The 20,908-nt window shown below is 35.9% G+C and overlaps 1 protein-coding gene across 7 annotated transcripts in view; it reads left to right on the top strand.

The window, feature by feature from the left end:
- Window positions 1-20,908, top strand: part of LOC150109855 (histone deacetylase 4-like) — a 579,471-nt gene that overhangs the window by 311,882 nt on the left and 246,681 nt on the right. For all 7 annotated transcript variants that reach the window (XM_090397008.1, XM_090397036.1, XM_090397014.1 and 4 more), the window contains 2 exons: window positions 15,799-15,924; window positions 18,187-18,320. In XM_090397008.1, the coding sequence (XP_090253134.1) occupies window positions 15,799-15,924; window positions 18,187-18,320 (260 nt within the window). The remainder of the gene's footprint in view (window positions 1-15,798; window positions 15,925-18,186; window positions 18,321-20,908) is intronic.

Consider the following 20,908-nt stretch of genomic DNA (forward strand, 5'->3'; position numbering starts at 1 on the left):
CCAAAATTGTGAAGACAACACAAAGACTTCTGGGAATGATGCGGAGGACACTGACGTGTAGAAGTAGGGAGATTCTTGTTCCATTGTATAAGGCTTTGATTAGGCCACACATGGACTATTGTGCCCAGATTTGGTCACCTGGTTTTCAGAAGGATGAAGAGATGTTGGAATGGGTCCAAAGGCGACTGACTAAGGTAGTTTCTGACCTCTGGAATGTCAAGTATGAGGAAAGATTGAAAAGATGTAATTTGCAGAGTCTAGTGGAGAGATGGAAGAGGGGAGATATGATAGAGACCTACAAGTTGGTAAGGGGTTGTTATAGGATCAATGGTGGAGAAGTTCTACAGAGAGTAGTGGGAGATGAGGGGAGAACCAGAGGTCATCCCTGGAAACTGTATAAAGAGGGTGTGAGTAGGGGAGTGAGAGGCAGGTTTTTTTCATGCAGAGTTGTGAGTGATTGGAATGCCTTGCCTGAGCGTGTGGTGTCTGCAAGGAGTTTAAATGTGTTTAAGACACGGTATGATGAGATGTGTTTGAGATAAAAGGACCTCCTAGATGAGTCTTTGACTCCATGAGGTCTTGTTTAATAATAATAATAATAATGGCAATATGAGGGAAGTGCCAATTATATAGTATTTAAGTAAGTGCTATATAAATCAAGCAGATATTAAATGCAACTTTCTTTCAAAACTGAATACAGAAACTATAAAAGTTCGTATGAAATTTGACCAGAGAGCTTACAGGACTTTGAAATAATGCTGGATTTAATATCTGCTTGATTTATATAATTTTTCATCACCAAAATGAAGCATTTTGGCTCTTTATTTTAATAAATTTAAGTAAGAGCTTTACTTTATGTAATCATATTCTTTGATTCACTAGACTACCATCCCATTTGGTGGCATCATGGTAGTATCTTCTGTTATTACTGTATGAAATGATAGTATTAAATTCAATGCTCATGTCCCAAATTCTCATAAGGTAGTTGTTCTTGAGTAGCTTAAGGATTTCAATCTTCTCACTTCCACATGTTATTTCTGCTTCACATTAATGATTCCATAGTTGGTCACCCTCTTGTCATTCACCGGTTTGTCTAAACATTTCAGAATCAGTTCTCTACATTTCTTGGCCCGTAGTAATTATCACTATCTAAAATTCCTGCTTGCCTCAATCTCATACTAGATGTCTTTGGTCATTATTTCTTTGTTTATTCTTCATTATTCTGCTTTCAAGTTCCAGAAGGAGATGCATTTCTTCTGAAATCATTGGGAATACCCACCTCCAGTTTTATATTTTCTGTCTTTTTGAAAAATGTTATAACCCTAATCTACTCCTGTGAGTACACATCTTCCATTAATCACATGTCAAGAAGGCAGGAAAAAAAAATCAGAAGACCAAGATCTTAGATTTATATAGTTAGTGGTGCTATTTTGTCTGTTTCAAGTTAGAGCAGAAGCAACTAAGAAGACTGAAGCAATCTGTAAATTGCATGTGGTCTTCTAGCTGATTTGGCATCTTTTGCAGGATGAAAAATACTCACTGACCAGGATTTTCTAGGAAGTATCAGACAGTGGTGCCTTAGATAACCAAAATTGTAAGATTTGACAATATTGAAGATCCAATAAATGATATATTAATTTGGAAGGAAATTGTTGCTGTGGACACTACTAATAATGAAGATTTAATTATGTAATATTATCATGTACCTTGAGAATACATATCAAGAAATAAAATGTGAAATGGTGTTGTCTTGAAAAGTGGAATCAGGTTATAGATATATATGCTAAGATGGCCAATGTATATGAAAAGAGTTGTGGTAGAGGCAATAATATGAGGCAGTTTCTACACCATGTACTCCATTTTCACATCTTTCATCAATCACCATACTACACTACTTTCTACCATTCCACTTCATTCATCTTTGACTTGGCCACCACTGGCACCTGCCTTCTTACTTTTGACCACCAGTCCCTTTTCTAAATGTTGATGCTTTGAGGTGAGTGCATTGTATTATGCCAATTGCATGTTTTACAAGGGAAAATATAGTATCTCAGAAATTGTCATTACTACACTAAGGAGGAAATTTAATTTATGCATTTCGGAGAATACAATGAATTGATTAATGTGTAATTACTCTGTTTAATAGAATATAGAATGTGGTTATGTGATGCAAAGTTCAGATGAAAAGCTTTTCCAAGAGAAGCTAAGCTGTTATTCTAATAAAAAAAATTTCTTGGCTGGGAACCTCATTGTATTTTGGCATTTTATACCTGCAAGACAGTTACCAACTTTCAAATTGCTCTATTTTTTCAGATCCTTGATTTGATCAGCTTTTACATTTCCATTTTTAAAGTATTCCTAATTGCATCTACCTCTTGATTTTGGACTATTTTAGATAGTTGAATTTAAATCTGGTATAATCTATCATTTTCTGAGAAATGAGTCATGATTGAGTTTAGTAATATTGGATTTGATTAGGGTACTTTCTCCTATTGCAGAAAATATTTAAGTAAATTTCCTTAAATATCACACAACATTCAAGTGCAAAACCTGTCATGTAAAAAATTATAAATGAGTTTTGTAATTATTGATATGAGATCTCCATGGAGTCAATGAGAGGTCCACTGCCAGACATCATTCATTAAACTGTACCATAAACTCATGTACTGTTTTTGCACTTGCTATACTTTCAGGTAATGTTATTCCACTCACCAAGCACTTGTCATCCAAAAAATCTGCTTCGCATGGACTCCTTATATAGCTGCCAGGAATAGTTCTTGTTCTGCCCTTGCCACCTTGCATTCTGTGAAAAATCATATACCTGATGCCTTTTTTTCCTTTATTCTTCCCTTAGTGAGAGGTCATGAAAATCTTGAGTCAATTGTATAAAAAAAGTTCAAGAACCAACATCTCCAGAGTAGTTCTCCAAGCACTTTGCATCAGAATTAAACCTTATTTTATGTCACCTTTTTACACTTTCTTATTCTGAGCTGAGGACTAACAGCAGTGAAGATTAGATATCCAACCTCTCAAAAAAGTAAGGATATAGACAAATTAGAGACTAATTACTCTCATATCGGTCTTCTTTAAAAATAAAAATCAGCAGTAACTTCTATGCATCAGTCTCTCATCTAGTCAGAAACTGCCAGTTTATATTCTGCCATAGTCATTCCACAGGAAACCTTGGCACATTTGAATGAAGGCATATAGGATGAGAACTTGAAAAGGATAGTACTTATATAAACTAGCAAGAATATGATGATGTATTCAGAGCAAATGTATTGATCACCTGAGAAGCTGAGAATGTCGTTATGGAAGATTTGTTGCATGGGTATCTGCACGAAATTGAGATTTAAATCATCCAAATCACCAAAGTCATAGTCATACTGATTGCTGATGAGAAAAGGTGGGTGCAGAAGGATGCTATGAGAATGGGTAAGATTAAGGGATTTAAAGTTGAGGAAAAAAAGGTTAGTCTAAGAAGTATGATATGATACAGAATAAAATGAAATTAAAGAATGATGGAAGCTTTAAGCAAAAAAAAATTTTAAATGGGATACACACAGATTACAGAAGAAGGAAGCTTGTTGATACCAACAGGATATTCTGACCAGAAAGATTTCATATATTGAAAAGAACTGGTAATATTAGATTCATGTTTAGTGACTTACCATGTTTAAGTATTTGTTCATTTTTTTTACTTTTCTGGTATAGTTATTAGGAAAAAAATGCTAGACTTATATTGCTTGTAATGGCACTGATCAATAGCAGAAAATTGGTGAGTGAATTTAACATGCTAAATTCTGTTTGCTGCAGTGCGTGTGTGTGACAGAGAGATTTGCAATTTCATTGCAAAGGGTGAAAGATTTGTGGAAGAAATGAGACTGTTAAAGTTAGGAGTGTGAAGTAAAGTTTCACATGTTTCTTTATAAAGCCATTCCATGAAGGACCGACAGGGTGCTTAAGGGTCAAAGCTATATAACTATGAGAAGACATCCACATAACCTTCAAAAGAATGCAGAGAACCGACCAGGGCTTCTGTCCTAATATCCAGTCCTCACGTTCTCATGATGCACCCTGTTGGGTATCTACCTGGATACTGAATGGACGAGGATGGACTGGCAATTTGGGATTTAGCTGACCAAATTGTATTCTTATTGGCTTAAGCTAAAATTTCAAATGATGTTACAACATGACAAAATTTCATGCTGGCTGGGGTTTCACCCGGTTAAACAAGGTTCCCGTTGTTTTCACCTGGAAACCAGGGCAAACAGCGAAAAGTCAGCTACTGGAACAAATCCTAAAACTTACCCCAACTCAACACTACCAGAGTTCAAGATTGGTACTATCAACATAAGAAGCCTGAATAGCAAAGAAATGGAGCTAGATGAGGAATTAGATAAGAACCAGATTGACATATTAGTGGTGACTGAAACAAAAAAGACAAACTGGTGAGCTCTTTCTGAGCAATAAATACAAAATATTATTAGATATGTGAAGAGCCAAAGGCTTCAATTCGGCGACATATAACTTGTTTAAGTTAAGGGATATTACATCCCATATAGTTTCTTAGCCTCTGGCAATGACAATCAAGGAAAAGGAGTAGCCATAGCAACACTAAATAAGAGACTAATCTTCTTGAATGATAGGCAGTCTCAAGTAGTGATGTTGGCAAATATCGAATGGGGAACTGGACAATGAGACTTATTTGTGCCTATGGTCCCACAGAAGGTTCTACTAAGGTAGAAGTGGAGGAATTTTTTGAGGCTTTCGAAAAAGCAACTTACACAATAAAAAAGGAAAAGTTGGTCCTTGTTGGGGATCTAAATAGCAGAGTAGGAAATGATTGTGAGACATACAAAAATATTTTGGGAAAATTTGGAGAAAAGAGCAAAGCTAATAATAATGGCAAATATCTGTTGGATTTCTGCTCAGGACATGGACTGGTTATTACTAACACCATGTTCCAACATAAAAATGTGCACAAATTCAGATGGAGAGAAGAGGCTAGGAATAAGAAAAGTCTCATTGACTATGTTATTGTTGATAGTGATGTTTTCTCCCTGGTGCAGGACACCAGAGTGTACAGAGGATTTGAAATTGGAAGTGATCACTATTTAGTCTTGAGCAGGATAAAATTGAATTTCATATTGAAAAGAATAACATGTAAGAAAGTTTTAAAGCGAATAAAAGTTGAGCAGCTCTCAGATGTGAACTGTAGACTAAAATGCAGAAAGATTATTGAAAAGAAAATGAAAGAGTTTGAGAGTAGGAACCAAACCTTGGAGATTCAGTAGCAAGCCCTAAAGAAAATACAGATTGATTCAGCCAGTGAGGCATGTGGTGAGGTCTGCAAGGATAGAAAAATCAGAACTCTATGGTGGACACAGGACGTTAAACAGGCAATGAAGGGAAAGAAGAAAGCATATCAAAAGTTTCTGGCAAATAAGTCAGCTTGTGCTCTTAGAGAATACAGAGACAAATGTAAGAAAGCTAAACACTGTGTAAAACTAGCTAAACAAAAGTCATGGGAAGACTTTGTTAGAACATTGAAAATAAATATCAAGAAGGTGGCAAGATATTCTGGAGGTTGTTGAAGAAGCTCAGAAATGGAGAAAGAATGCTGCAAAAGGAATTAGAGATGATAAAGGTGATATGAAAACAGGAGAAAAAGATATCCTTGAAGTATGGTGTAATTACTTTGAAAATCTGCTAAATGAAACAGTGATGACATGACAGTGATAAAAACACACTGCATGCAGTCAGGAATACATATCCATACTTGAAGTAGAAAAAGGCATATGTGGAGAGGCAGCAGGAGTAGATGACATTTGACCAGAAATGCTCAAGTATTATTATTAATACTAGCGATTCCCAGCAGTCCTTGGACTCATCGAGAGAGGACCTAACCATCATGTCCATCACAGCTATTCGACATTCACACAGTACCTATCATACTTTGCCTTGAACTCATTCACTGTCATAGCACCCACAGCAGACTCGGGCAGCTTATTCCACTCATCCACCACTCTAAAAGTAAAAAACCCAGCTCTAACATTATTACTAACCACACTCTTGCCCAGCTTCCATGGATGTCTCCTAGTCCTCCCACCACCAGTCCTGTTCTCAAAAATATCCTCCGAATTAATCCTATAGAAACCCTTCAGCAATTTGAATTTCTCAATCATTTCTCCCCTTTTCTGCCTATCAACCAAGTTCTGCAACCCTCAAATCTTCAACCTGTTTTCATAAGGTTCATTCCATAGACCTGCTATCAATATTGGAGGTTAGATCCTCACAACCTCCTTGCCATCAAGAAGAAACCTAGGTGACCAGATCTGGGCACAGTGATCAAGATGGGGTCTTATCAAGGCTCGATACAGAGGAACAATAACTTGCTTATCTCTGCTTGTCAAAGTGTTCTTCAGCATCCAAGTGATTTGATGAGCTGATTTAGCCACTTTTGCAATGTGCCCCTTAAACTTCAACTCCCTATCTACCAACACTCCCAAGTCCCTGACCTCATCAATCTCCTGGAGTACAGTTCCACCAATGTGATATACTGCTGCTAATCTTTTCACCCCAAAATGCATAACCTTGCATTTTGCCACATTAAATTGACATCAATTCTCCTTAAACCAGACTTCCAATCTATCCAAATCATCCTGCAAAATTTTGACATCTTCTGCATTCATTATTGCCCTACCCAACTTTGCATCATCAGCAAACAAATGAACCGTTCCTCTCAGATCCTTCCCTATATCGTTAATGAACAAATTAAATAGCATTGGTCCAAGAACAGAACCCTACAGCACACCACTAGTCACAGGCCGTCTTTTGGACTCTACTCCTGAGTAAACTACTCTTTGGTATCTCTCCATCAATGACCCTCCTATCCATCTCACCAATCCTATATCCATTCCAATATGTTGCAGTTTACGGATTAGACTTCCATGTGGTATCCTGTCAAAGGCCATAGCCAAGTCCAGCAGTATCACTGCAAACCCATTACCCTTATCCAGCTCAGCTGTAATTGTGTAATAAAACCTGAGTAAGTTACTGAGACATGATCTACCCTTTACAAACCATGTTGTTCCCCCATACAATATCTCATTTTCATCAATCCATTCCTGTATTTTTCCCTTGACTACTTTCTCCAAGACCTTGACAACGACTCCTTGATATGCTGATCGGTCGGTAATTTGCAAAAGTAGGCTTGGATCCTCCTTTATGCAATGGAACTATTTTCCCCTCTTTCCATCCCTTCAGGACTAAACCAGACCCTAGACTCAGATTAAACAATAAGGCCAAGGGCACTTACAATTTTTTAGCTGCTTCATGTAAAACCCGTGTTGATATACCATCCAATCCCACAGATGTATTCACATTAAGGTTGTGTAATAGACTATTCACCTCCACTTCATTCACCACAATTCCCATATAAGCTAATGATTCCTTCATTAGTTTATATGGGAATTGTGGGTTATATACTCTTTGATGATATACTCTTGCAAAGTGCTCACTCAGTAATTCCACTATATCGACTGATTCAGTGACCTCCCTGCCATCGTGTTCCTTAAAAGCAATCTGCCGTGTACAGTTTTTCTTTTACTTGCAGCATATTGAAAGAACTGTTTGAGATTCTCTTTAGCTTACATGGCTAATTTCCTTTCATAATCCGTTTTTGCTTTTCTCACCACACTCGTTACCCTTCTGGCCTGCGCTTTATACCATTCATATACCTGCAGGTCACCTTTCTCCTTAAATTCCTTCCACAGTTTCTTTTTTTGCAACTCAAGTTTAATGGTGTTATTCATCCATTTAACCCCTACTTGATTTAATATTTGGACTCTAGGTATACATTTAACCATAACCTCCAGCATCTTGAATGCTCCTTGACCACTTCCCATGCCCTCTCAACATCCAGCCCTTGCAGTTTTACATGCCATGCACTGAACCAAGCAATCTCCTAAGCTTGTCATACTTGCCAGCATGATAATTCCACATGTACCCTGTCTTAATCGAAAATTTCACACATTTAGCCACCTCCCAGGTCAAGACCCTATGATCAGTCTCACCAATAGGAGGCAACATGGTCATATTCATTACAGCCAAATTCTCAGATGCTATTACTAGGTCAAACACTGTCGAACCCCTAGTATTTTCCATTACATGCTGTCTCAGATAGTTATCCGTTAGTAACTGAATAAAATCCAGTTCCTTCCTCACATGTGTCCTCTCCTCCTTCCAATCAATGTTACCATAGTTGAAATCCCCCATAATAACTACCCTCCTTCCACTCATTTCATCAATTTGTTTATGCATATTATCTCCACCATCTATTCCACACCTGGTCTATAGCAGCACCCAACTGTAAATTTTGTTCCTTTAGTCCCAATCTCACACCAAATAGCCTCAAATGAGCTCTTTTCACTATCCTGAAATACAACTTCTATTCTCCTTGGTTGCAGTCCATCAGCTATCATCAATAACACTCCTCCCCCCATTTTATTCTCTCTGTCCCTCCTGAGCACACTATACCCTTCACAGTCTATCCCGCTAACTATATCATCTTCTGTCAGCCATGTTTCACTAATTCCAATAACCTGTGGCCAGGAAGAGCCAACCAAGGCCAAAAATTCTTCCTTCTTGTTCCTAATACTCCTGCATTAGTATACATGAAATGCAGAGATCCATTTGTCCCACCCCTATCTTGATGCATTATACTAACTATCCCATTCTGATTTCTTGTCCTTCGTACTGGCTCAGGCACATTATAAACATTCTTACACTCGACTGCCTCACTGATGTCTGCATATCCACTTCCTCCCCTCCTTAATAGTTCTGGTTTCCCTGATTTTGCACATCCTCTCTCACTTCACTCAGCGACACTTTTTCCAGTCTTCGCACACCAAATCCATTCAAATGTAACTCATCCATCTTGTACAAATCCTTTTGCCCACAAACTCCACACCACACCATCTGCATAACCTGCGCATAAAGTCATTTGCGATTATGGCTCTTCTTCTAAACTCTTCTCTGTCATACCACGACAACAGACTCACTATCCGAACTCTGTCACTCTTTTCTTTCACTACCTCTAATAATTCCTTCACATCCTCTCTCTCATGTCAAATTTATCTCCTTTCAAATCATTCGTAACCACTACGACTATTATTTCTTTCACCCTCTGCTTCTGCGCTCTAATACTTTTACTTACATCCTTAATTTTCACACCCGCTAAGTATGATTTAGTCAAACTCTCATCTATCACACCTCTTACTAAGGAGTCACCATACAACACTCTTTCCTTCAATTCTGAAACACTCCCAGTCATATGCTTATTATTCCTTTCGTACACTTACTTATTTCTGTATGCCGAGGCGCTTGGTAAAGAGTTTTGCAGTCGCTCCAACTGCCGCTTCACCCTATGTATTACTCCGCATAACCGTGCAATCTCACTCATTACAGCTATTTTTTCATTTTTTTTATCATTCAAACCATTTTCTCTCTCTGTATAATTACTTCTACTCTCTCTTTCATCACCGCTCTCATTGCTATCTTGTACAATATCACAATTTACTATCAAACCACTATTTTCTCTCATATTCTGGCTTTCTTCTACAACAACTATCTCATGACCTGACCCACACTTTAATTCCTCACTTTCCTTACACTTTCGGCAGTCTCCCACCACTATCATTATCTATCCAAGCTCCAGCCTCTTTTAGGAATGCATACTGTGGTTAAGTTGTTGGAGAAGCTTGTGAGAACTAGGATCCAGAGTTGGGTTGACAACAATGGTATAATCTTTGATGGACAGCATGGATTTGCTAAAGGGAGGTCGTGTTTTAGTAATCTACTTACTTATTACAATAAAGTGACTGCTTCCTTGGACAGAGGAGAAGGATACACAGTAATATACTTGGATTTCGCAAAAGCTTTTGATAGAGTGCCTCATGATAAGTTGACAGTCAAACTAGAGCAGATGGGGTTGGATATTAGATTAGTGCATTGGATTGGAGACTGGCTATCTGATAGGTATCAACAAGTTGTGTATGGGGGTGCAATATCCAGGAAAAGGAAAGTCACTAGTGGAGTGCCTCAGGGATCTGTTTTAGGGCCATTACTATTTAACTTGTATATTAATGATATTGGCGAAGATTTGGATGGAGATATTCAGTTGTTTGCAGATGATGCAAAGTTGGGACGAACCATAAAGAGTAGTGAAGATGTTGTGGCCTTGCAAGAAGACTTGAATAAATTGAGTGATTGGGCAAGCAAATGGGGATGTGAGTTCAATGTTGCAAAATGTAAGGTTTTAAAATTTGGAAAACAAAGATGGGATGCAGAATTTATGCTTGGTGAAAATATATTGTTGGAAGTAGAGGAAATAAGAGATCTGGGAGTGATAGTGGATAAGGATCTAAAATTTAGGGGTCACATCGCCAAAATTGTGAAGACAACACAAAGACTTCTGGGAATGATGAGGAGGACACTGACATGTAGAAGTAGGGAGATTCTTGTTCCATTGTATAAGGCTTTGATTAGGCCACACATGGACTATTGTGCCCAGATTTGGTCACCTGGTTTTCAGAAGGATGAAGAGATGTTGGAAAGGGTCCAAAGGCGACTGACTAAGGTAGTTTCTGACCTCTGGAATGTCGAGTATGAGGAAAGATTGAAAAGATGTAATTTGCAGAGTCTAGTGGAGAGAAGGAAGAGGGGAGATATGATAGAGACCTACAAGTTGGTAAGGGGTTGCTATAGGATCAATGGTGGAGAAGTTCTACAGCGAATAGTGGGAGATCAGGGGAGAACCAGAGGTCATCCCTGGAAACTGTATAAAGAGGGTGTGAGTAGGGGAGTGAGAGGCAGGTTTTTTTCGTGCAGAGTTGTGAATGATTGGAATGCCTTGCCTGAGAGTGTGGTGTCTGCAGGGAGTTTGAATGTGTTTAAGACCCGGTATGATGAGATGTGTGTGAGATAAAAGGACCTCCTAGATGAGTCTTTGACTCCATGAGGTCTTGTTTAATAATAATAATAATAATAATACATACCACGCACGTCACACTGGACGAATTCCCTTACATTAAAGTTTTTGAACAAGGGTTTGGTTGCCATTGTTTTTCGTCGCATCAGTGCCATGTGCTACACTATCAATTGTATCTTTAAACTACCAGTTTAATTAAAGCGGAAATCGCACCAAAAATCACAGAGACTCTCCAAGCTACGAAAAACAAACAATACCACGGCAAGATTAAATCAATATGGCCAGTTTATTCTCAAAATAATACTTATCTTTTCAGAAGCTCTCTGCAAAACTACACACTGTGTAGCTCTCTAGCGGACCGTATGGAGGTATAAAATTCATACAGTGACTGCACTGCATAGTTCAGAAGGACTGAACAGAGGGATGAATTCCAGATGATTGGAGTAGAGCTCTCATAGTACCCATATATAAAAAGGGAAATCAAACGGAATGTGAGAATTAGAGGCATTTCTGAGTGTTCCTGGTAAGATATATGCAAGTATACTTGAGAAACGGTTGAGAAGGTTTGTGGAAGAGAAGCTTGGTGAAGAACAAGCTGGATTCAGGCCAAATAGAGGCTGTCGGGGATCAGATTTTCACTTTACGACAAATAGTTGAGAAAACATGTGAATATAACAAAGATCTGTATTTAAGTTTTGTAGATCTGGAAAAGGCATATGACAAGGTGCCAAGAGAGAAGCTATTCCAAACGCTACAGTTATATGGTGTTAATGGAGCAATATATCAAGCAATATTTAGTCTTTATTTGAGTTGTAAGTCAGCAGTTAGAATTGAAGGAAGTACAGGAAGATGGCTTAATATTAAATCTGGTGTCAGACAAGGATGTACATTGTTTTGTTGTTATGTTCCATCGAGATGTTTTCGACTCCTGGTGATCCCACGAATATACTCTCTGGAGGTGTTAATCTCAGCTCTTTGCTTTATATGGATGATGTTATACTTCTAAATAAATCAGCTACAAGTCTGCAAGATTCCTTGACTAAATTGAATAACTGTTGTAATAGATATGGTATGAAGGTCAGCATTAAAAAGACAAAGACAATGAACATAGGCAGAAACATGTTGTGAATAGAGAACCTATAGAACAAATAAAGCATTTCATCTACTTAGGCACGATTTTTAGTGAAGATGGTAAGTTAAATATGGAAATTGACAACAAAACCAACAAAGCTGGTATGGTTGGAAGTCAACTGAATAAATTTATATGGAATAAGAGAGAAATGAGCCAAAATACTAAATTAGCTGTATACAAGACAGTGTTTAAACCAATTTTAACTTATGGATCTGAGAGCTGGGTTAGAAGTAAAACACTTGACTAAAGACTAGAGACTACAGATATGAGAGTCCTGAGAAAGATTAGAGGCGTGAACAGATGGCATCAATGGCAATATCATATTAAAAATGAGGATATTAGGAAAGAACTTGACATTGTCAGCATCCAGGAATGCGTTAGCAGAGCTAATCTCAGGTGGTATGGTCACTTAAATAGAATGGGAGAGGAAAAATTAGCAAAACAAGTGTTCTCTGCCAGGTTGGCAGGAAAACGACCCAGGGGAAGACCAAGATATAGGTGGATTGATACGGTACAAAGTGCCTTAGAAGACAGAAATATTAGACTTGATAATATTGGAGTCTTAACAATTAACAGACTGATTTGGAGGAAAATTGTAGATAGGAAGTTAGTAATGATGTAAATTTTTCATGTATACCCCTTGAGGGTATATATCAGGAATTTGCTGATGATAATGATGAGGAACTGACTTTTGTGAAGGATTCTTGTTTCCTGTTTCAATGAACTGTCTAGTGTTCTGGTCTTGTGAAGCATGCTATCAACACTAGACATAGTTCACTGGAACTAGACAAGAGTTCTTCACATAAAGAAACATGTGAAACTTGACTTCACTCTCTGAACTTTAACAGATCTGATGCTCTATGTATAGAGCATCAGATCTGTTAAAGATCTGATGCTCTATACATAGAGCATCAGATCTTTAACAATTTAAATCAGATCATCAGATCTTTAACAATTTAACTTTAAAAAAATGGTATATCAATGGATGTCTTATATCATATAAGACATCCATTGATATACCATTGACATCTGTTCACACTCCCTAATCTTTCTGAGAACTCTTATCTGTGGTCACCAGTGTTTGATCAAGTGTTTTTATTTCTTACCCAGCTCTCAGATTCATAAGTTAATGGTTTGAACACTGTCTTGTGTATGGTCAGTTTAGTCTTTTAACTAATTTCTCTTATTCCATATAAATTTATTCAATTGACTTTCTACCATACCAGCTTTGCTACTTTAATTGTCTGTTTCCATATTTATTTTGCCATCTTCACTAAAAATTGTCTAAATAGCTGAAATGTTTTACTTGTTCTGTAAGTTTTTCATTCAGGTTACAGTTGATGATGTCAGTGTTTCTACCTGTTTTCATTGTCTATTTATTGCTGATTTTCACACCAAATTTATTATAATAGTTAGTCAGGACTCTTGCAGACTTGTACTGGATTTATTTAGAAGTTATAACATCATCTGTATAAAGTAAAGAGCTGAAATTAACATCTCCAATTTTGATATCAGGTTTAATACTGCTTTTTTTCATAATGTGATCCATATAAATAATGAATAACATTGGAGATAATGTGCACCACGATTGTGCACACTTGATTTAACATCAAATCATCTTCCTGTACCTCCAATTTTAATTGCTGACTTCTTGTTCAACTAGATTATATATTGCATGATGAAATGTCCCATTTACACTATAAGTATAGTATTTTGGAGCACTTCAATTTTGACACCTTGCCATATGCCTTTTCCAGATCTAGAAACTTAAATACATTTCTTAACTATTTGTGTTAAAGTGAAAATCTGATCTTGATAACTTCTGTTTGGCCTGAATGCAGCTTATTTTTCACCAAGCTTTCCTTTTACAATTTTTCTCAGCTGTTTCTCAAATATACTTTTATAAATCTTAATGGGAACATTCAGTAGGGAAATACCTCTGTAATTCTCACTTTCATTTTATTTCCTTTTTCTTTTTTTAAGATAGGTAGAGTGAGAACTGCTTCATCTGGAATGTGACCAACTGATCAAGCTTTCTGAATTATTCTGAATTATGCAGTGTAGCCACTGTAAAACTTTTATGCCCCCATATTTAAGCATTTCTGGTCAAATATCATTTACTCCAGTTATATTTCTACATTTCAGTTTTTTGATGGTGTTTTCTACTTTAAGTATGGATATGTATTCTTGATTACATTCCTGAAATCAATTCCTGTTTTCTATTGCCATACTGACACTGCTTGTTTCATTTAGCATTCTTTCAAAGTAATTACTCCAGACATCTAGAATATCTTAATCTTCAGTTATCATGTCACATTTATCATCTGATTCCTTTTATGGTGCTCTTTGCTCCATTTCTAAGCATTTTCAATTGCTTCCATAATATTTTGCTTCCTTCCTGATATTTATTTTCTATGTGCTTACCATGACTTGTGTTTAGCTAGTTTTACAGTGTGCTTTCTTGCAATTTTCTCTGTATGCTCTAAGAACACAAGTTGATTTACTTACCAGGAACTTTAAATATGTTTCCTTCTTTATCTTGACTACTTCCTTAACATGACTGAGTCCAACATGGAATTCTGTTTTTTCTGTCCTTGCAGATTACCTCACCACATACCTCTCTGGCTGAATTATCAATGCTTTCTTCAGGGTTTGCCACTAAATTTCCAAGGTTTTGTTCTCGTTTTTAATATTGTTAATGTTAATATTGTAATTTTTTATAATATTAACTATGAAAATAAATATTTATATAATGAGTAATTATTTTTGTACTTTAAAAGTCCTTATAATATAGTTGACCCACTGTACCAAACTTTTAATGATCAAATGGATAGTTTATTATAGTGATTAATTTTATAGTAAATATAGCTTATAGTGGTATTTGCTATATGCTGTACTATATAGCATGCAGTAAATAGCACTATAATGAACCACTCAGTAACCAAATTACTAAGAGTCCTGCCTAAACCATAGTTTAGGTAGGATGTTTTTTGATAGTTTTGCTAGTGAATTATAGCAATATTTACTATACAGAGAGAGAGAGAGAGAGAGAGAGAGAGATGACTGTATTTGAGCTATGACAAAATTATTTGTTGTCCAAATTACATAAATACTTTGACAAAAATAAGTTTGAGTTTTTAGCCTCAAGACTAAACTAGCCAGAGATGCATGCAATTTTCAGATAAAATACATTCACTTGTGAGCTCCTAGTTGTTTTAGTAATCTAAACAGTCAGCTTTTCATCTTTTATTATATTGCTCCTTTTCCTCCATCTACCATGTACAAATAACTTTCCTCAACCTGCCCTCAATTTCATATATTATCTTAGTCCCTTTTCTTTAAACTTTTCAAAATGTCACTACTCAAACATAGGCCAAAGTTGTGCACGTTACTTAAATTGAACTCTAGGTCTAGATCAAACAATGCAATGTGAGTTGTTGACTTAATTTTTGAGAAGCTTTAGATGGGTTCAGTTTTATTTATATTACCTCTTGCATTGTCTATGCTGCAATTCTTATTGGAGCAGATCAAGAAGTATGAAATAATTTTATATTTATAATGAATAATGTGTTTTGTATTGGATCACATGTGATTTCTTATGCAATTACTCTAAAAATTTAGTGTTGACATTCTATATCATATTTTTAGATAAAAATTTATATCTTCTCTGTAGGATCAGCTTTTACTCCTCGACATCATATGATCCGGCCTTTATCTCGAACTTTGTCTAGCCCCCTTGTATCATTAAGTCCTGCAGGAAGCCCACAAGAAAGCCCTGTGCCACATACATTTACTACAGGTATGTGTTAATAGTAAATCCAGGAGAAGGAAGAGCATGGGACTAATTGTCCCTTCTCATAAGAAATCAATTTCATTTAAATAGTAATTATTTTGCTTTCTTATAATTTTCTTACAAATGGTTTAGTTGTGTCTATTTCATAGTATAATACAGTATTAACATAAAATACAATAATAATAAAAAAAAGTAAGTCAGTTATATACTTACCTGTTTTTCATTATTTATATAATAAATATCTCTCAATTATCTAATAATTTTTGACATTGCCATCAAAAAAATAAACATTATAATAATTGAACCCCCTTGTCATTATTTCAACAAATTACAGCGTTGTGATTGCTAGTGGCTTTCAGACTGGGAGAGTCGCTAGCTTGGAAGTCTGAAATAACAATAATACAATAGAGAGGACTATGTGCTTTGGATACTTACTCATTCCCTTCCATGGGGAAAACAATGTCTTAATGCCACATACTGATAGATATAATTAATTTTTTAGAACACTATCTTTCCAAAAAAAAAATTTCGTGTAACTCCTCGAAATACAAATCAATATGTAACATTACAAAGCCTATTTTCTTAAGGAGCATCCCTGATATGAAAACACTTGCTTTTTCCTGTCTTTACTGAATAAAAATATTATGGCATAGATGTATATTCAAACATACCTTGGGATAGTACCTGGAGTGCTTCATGCTCTTGTCTTGTTAATTTTAAAATTTACTTGGAACATAAACTGAGATCATACATTTTTAAGTATAAAATCATAAAAACCGAACACCATAAAAGAATAAATTACAAGGGAATTATAACCAAACTGTAAAACAAAAAGAAAAAAGATTAAAATGTAAAATAAAATAAAGATTATATGGAAATTTTAAAACCAGAATAAATAATGTGGTGACATAATGGAACTTCCGAGAAAGAATGAATAAAATAAAAATGATGCATTATGGTGTATGAGTCATTTTGACTGGCATCAACTTCAGAGGTGTGAAGAGTGCCCATGGGAAAAAATAGATGAAAAAGATGAAGCCTGGTGTGCAGAGTATACTTAAATGGATGCATTGAATTTTTTAGTCATTGCACATTGATGGAAACCTCAGGGTGATTTTAATATAGTCTCCAGTTCTAAACCTAAACATTAAAAAAATAAATAAATAAATAAAATAAAAAAAAATCAAAAATTGTAAATATCCTATACAATTAATAAGTTATGTAAACCAAAAGTCGATTAACCATTCCTAGCACTAAAGAAAATTTTCCAATACATAAAATAGTAAAATGGAGCCTGTGTAGCTCAGGAGAAGTGGCATTTGCACTCTACAACGCTTGACTGCATGAAGAAAGACTTGGGGTTCAAATCTAGTCGCCGACTAGAGGAACGTTTTCTAAGCTTTTTTTTCGACTGGTTCCCAAGTTAGTTGATCTCTGACATGGCAAGCAGGTTTTTTTGTCCCATAAACTCAAAAAAATCTGTCATCAAACCCACACTATTTTCAGACATTAAAAATATTGTGTTAGGATTAGGGACCACGAGATGGTGGCACTTGCTAGCCGCCTTCTTCACTGTATACCGATTAATTAGTGAGAGTCTTGAGCCAACTATCTCTGATTGACTACCAGTGGAGATTGAACTGCCCAGTCAGTCTCCAAATGTTAGACTGCTCACTATACTGGAACAAAAGGTGCTAGCTAATTTTTTTTTTTTAAATAGTAAAATTAGCATTTGGAACTTCCAAATGAATCTAAAATACATATAAAATGTTTAAGTATATTTTTAAACAGTTTACAAATTAGTTTTCATCACTAATTACAAACTAGCTATCCTTCGGAAGCCATCTTTCACAAAGGAATATTGAAATATAATCACATTGACAAATTTCCTTGTCAATGTGATTGCTATGTTACTTACACAGGCTCAACAATCAGATCACAATGGTTGCAACTATAAGAACATTTTTGTGACTAATGTCTATTCCTGAATATCTAGCAAATAAAAATAATAATCAATAAGCCAAATATCAGAACTGGTTCTATGTAGTTAAAGAAGGTAAGGATGGAGCAGTAATAGGAAGGCAGATATACAGATGAAATATCATGCATTGATATTAATATCCTTGATAGAGACAATTTCATTCCCAATGATTATAATGTTTTACTATATTAAAATGTACTTCTGTGAAAAGATTTAATTTTGTGATTTCAGGTTAGTTATTTTTGTATTTAGTGTTATTTCTGTTGAGTTGAAATATTTCTCTCCAGGTATTGTATATGACAGTCTGATGTTAAAACATCAGTGCATTTGTGGAGATAATTCTTATCATCCTGAACATGGAGGGAGGCTTCAGAGTATTTGGGCACGACTTCAAGAAACAGGATTAGTGGCTCGTTGTGAGGTAAGATTTTTAAAAAATGCCTAAAGTCATCATAATACCATATTATTTAGCTTGTTAATGTTCTCTTTATAGTAAATGTAGAAGTAGCTGGCACATGGCAAATCTTAAATTTTCTGATCCTTAAGAGGATCAGAAAATTTGGATAGGCAGGTAGTGACTCTTCATTATATTATTGTGCACTCAAGAAGTTATTCATATTATTGCTGAATGAGAAAAAAGTATGCAGAAATATTTAGTTGTTTACTTATCCATTAGCCCATGATTTTGTCTTGATCACCAAAAAATCTTCAGTATGTATAAACAGCTACAGGATATATTTTATTGGAAATACTGGAAGGGGAAGGAAAGGTAGAAGATGGAAGAGTGTAGTGGGTTAGGAGTTTGATTGTACATAGATGTTGGCCAGCTGCTGCTCATATTTTTATATTTAAAGCAGAATGAAGAGATTGTGAACACTAGTTTTGTTGAGCAGAATTTGTATTCACAATCCCTTATACCTTTTCTACAGATATGATGATACCTACAGAAAAGGTATAATAGGTACAGTTATATGATGAATAGTAAAGTGAATTAATCGATAGGTTTTTAATTAGCGATATGTCCCTCTTCAGGATAGTCAAGTTTTTAGATGCTTTTGATGTTCACACACATCATTGGAAACTGTATTTTAATGCACAGCAGATTTGTGATTTTACAATATAATGAAGTGTTCTAGAAAAAAGTAACACTAAGTGCAAAAGAAGATGCCAAGATATGTAACTGTACCAGAAATGCCAGAGCCTTCACAGCTTAGTTGATATAAACAAATCCCTTTGGTTGGAAAGACCTGGGTTTGAATCCCATCTTTAACACGAAGAACCATTATCAGGGCTTTTCAAGGTGAGTTAGCTTGTTTCAAAAAAGTTTTTCCCTCCCAGAAACTTGGTTTTTCATTCCACAATCAGGCAAATTGGCCAGTAGAACATGAGCAATTTACAGCTACAAGAATGCTTACCAGTATGCAGCTGACTACCATCTTATTGTCAAATTATTGTTATGAGATCCAAGGATACTTGGAAGGTCGTAGATGCTTAAGAGCCTGTTAGAACCACACTGATGATAAGGAATGGCTGAAAACATGTTAGCCTTGGGGGGGGGGAGTCTTTTCTTATCTGAGGATGAGTATTATCAAAAATAAAGAGTAATGAAGGATTGCTTTATAGAAAACGAGGATGCTGTTTTAGTCGCATCAAAATTGACTAGATTTTTCTTCTCTTTAGAAGATGACACGAAGATGAAAAAGCATAGACTTAAATGATTGCATTTAAGTCGAGACTTTTTTGTAAATCATCTTGGTGTTGTAAGTAGTGCAGGATTATTGAATGAGGAGGACTGAAGTGCACTGTTATCAGCAAGGCTGTAGATAAAATTTAAAATCACTGGTAGAAGATATATAGTAGGAAGAAGTTAAGAAAGAGAGAGAGAACAGATTCCTTGATTACTATTAATCTAGGAATCTATTCTCTATTTTGCAGTGAACAACATGGGTTTATTCAACTTACTCTCATTCTATAATAATTTTATCACTGAGTTAGACAAGGAGAATGGATAAACCATGATACTTCTGGATTTTGCTAAGGCTTTTGACAGAATACAGCATGGCTATTGCATAAATTGGAAAATATAGGACTAGATTATAAACTATTGGCATGGATAAGAGGATGGCTGACAGATATCAAAAAGTGGTGTATGGGGGGGGATGAATCTGTAAGATTCAAGGTAACCAGTGAAGTGCCTCTAGGATACGTTGGTCCATTGTTATTCAATCTGTATGTTAATGACATTTGGAAAGTATTTGACATGTGGCACACAGCTATTTGCTGACGATGCAAAGCTAGGTAGGGGTAATCAGGAGCGCTGATATGCAGTACTTGCAGAATGATTTGAATAAGCTGGAATTGTGTGCATGTGAAAATGTCATTTCGATGTTAATAAATGTTAAGTTATGCACTTTAGTGTGATTAGATATCCAATGCTGTATTATATTGGTGGGATTATAAAGGAACTGATGAGGCTAGGGATCTTGGAAGTTTTAGTAGACAAGAAGTTGATGTTCAAGGATCATATAGAAAACACTGTAAATACAACTCATAGAATAATGGCAATGCTGAAACAAACTTTGACATGTAAAGATTAGGAGGTCGTTTTCCCTCTTTACAAGGCCTTGATATGACCTCACTTAGACTAATGTGTGCAGGTCTCGTCTCCTGGTTTCCCCTGATGATTCTGATACACTGGAGAGAGTGAAAAGGAGAGTGTCAAAAATTATATTATGATTGTGGAATATTGATTATGAAGACCAATTGAGAATTCATAGACTGCAGACAGGAGAAAGAGGGATGATACGATTTATACTTTCAAACTTCTGAAAAGGTTATACACAATTTCAGTAGATGGAAATTTTTACTTTATAAAGGGTGGGGGAAAGGACAAGAGTGCACCCATGGAAGTTGAGAATGAATGCTGTCAAGGAAGGGATTAGAACTAGATTTTTCTCTCATGGAGTACTGCATAATTGGAATGGATTGCCATTGGATGTTGTGTGCAAG

This window comes from Typopeltis vanoorti, chromosome 1 (assembly GCF_054136105.1).
Source record: "Typopeltis vanoorti isolate ZY-2024b chromosome 1, IOZ_Tvanoo_1.0, whole genome shotgun sequence".
Lineage (NCBI taxonomy): Eukaryota > Metazoa > Arthropoda > Arachnida > Uropygi > Thelyphonidae > Typopeltis > Typopeltis vanoorti.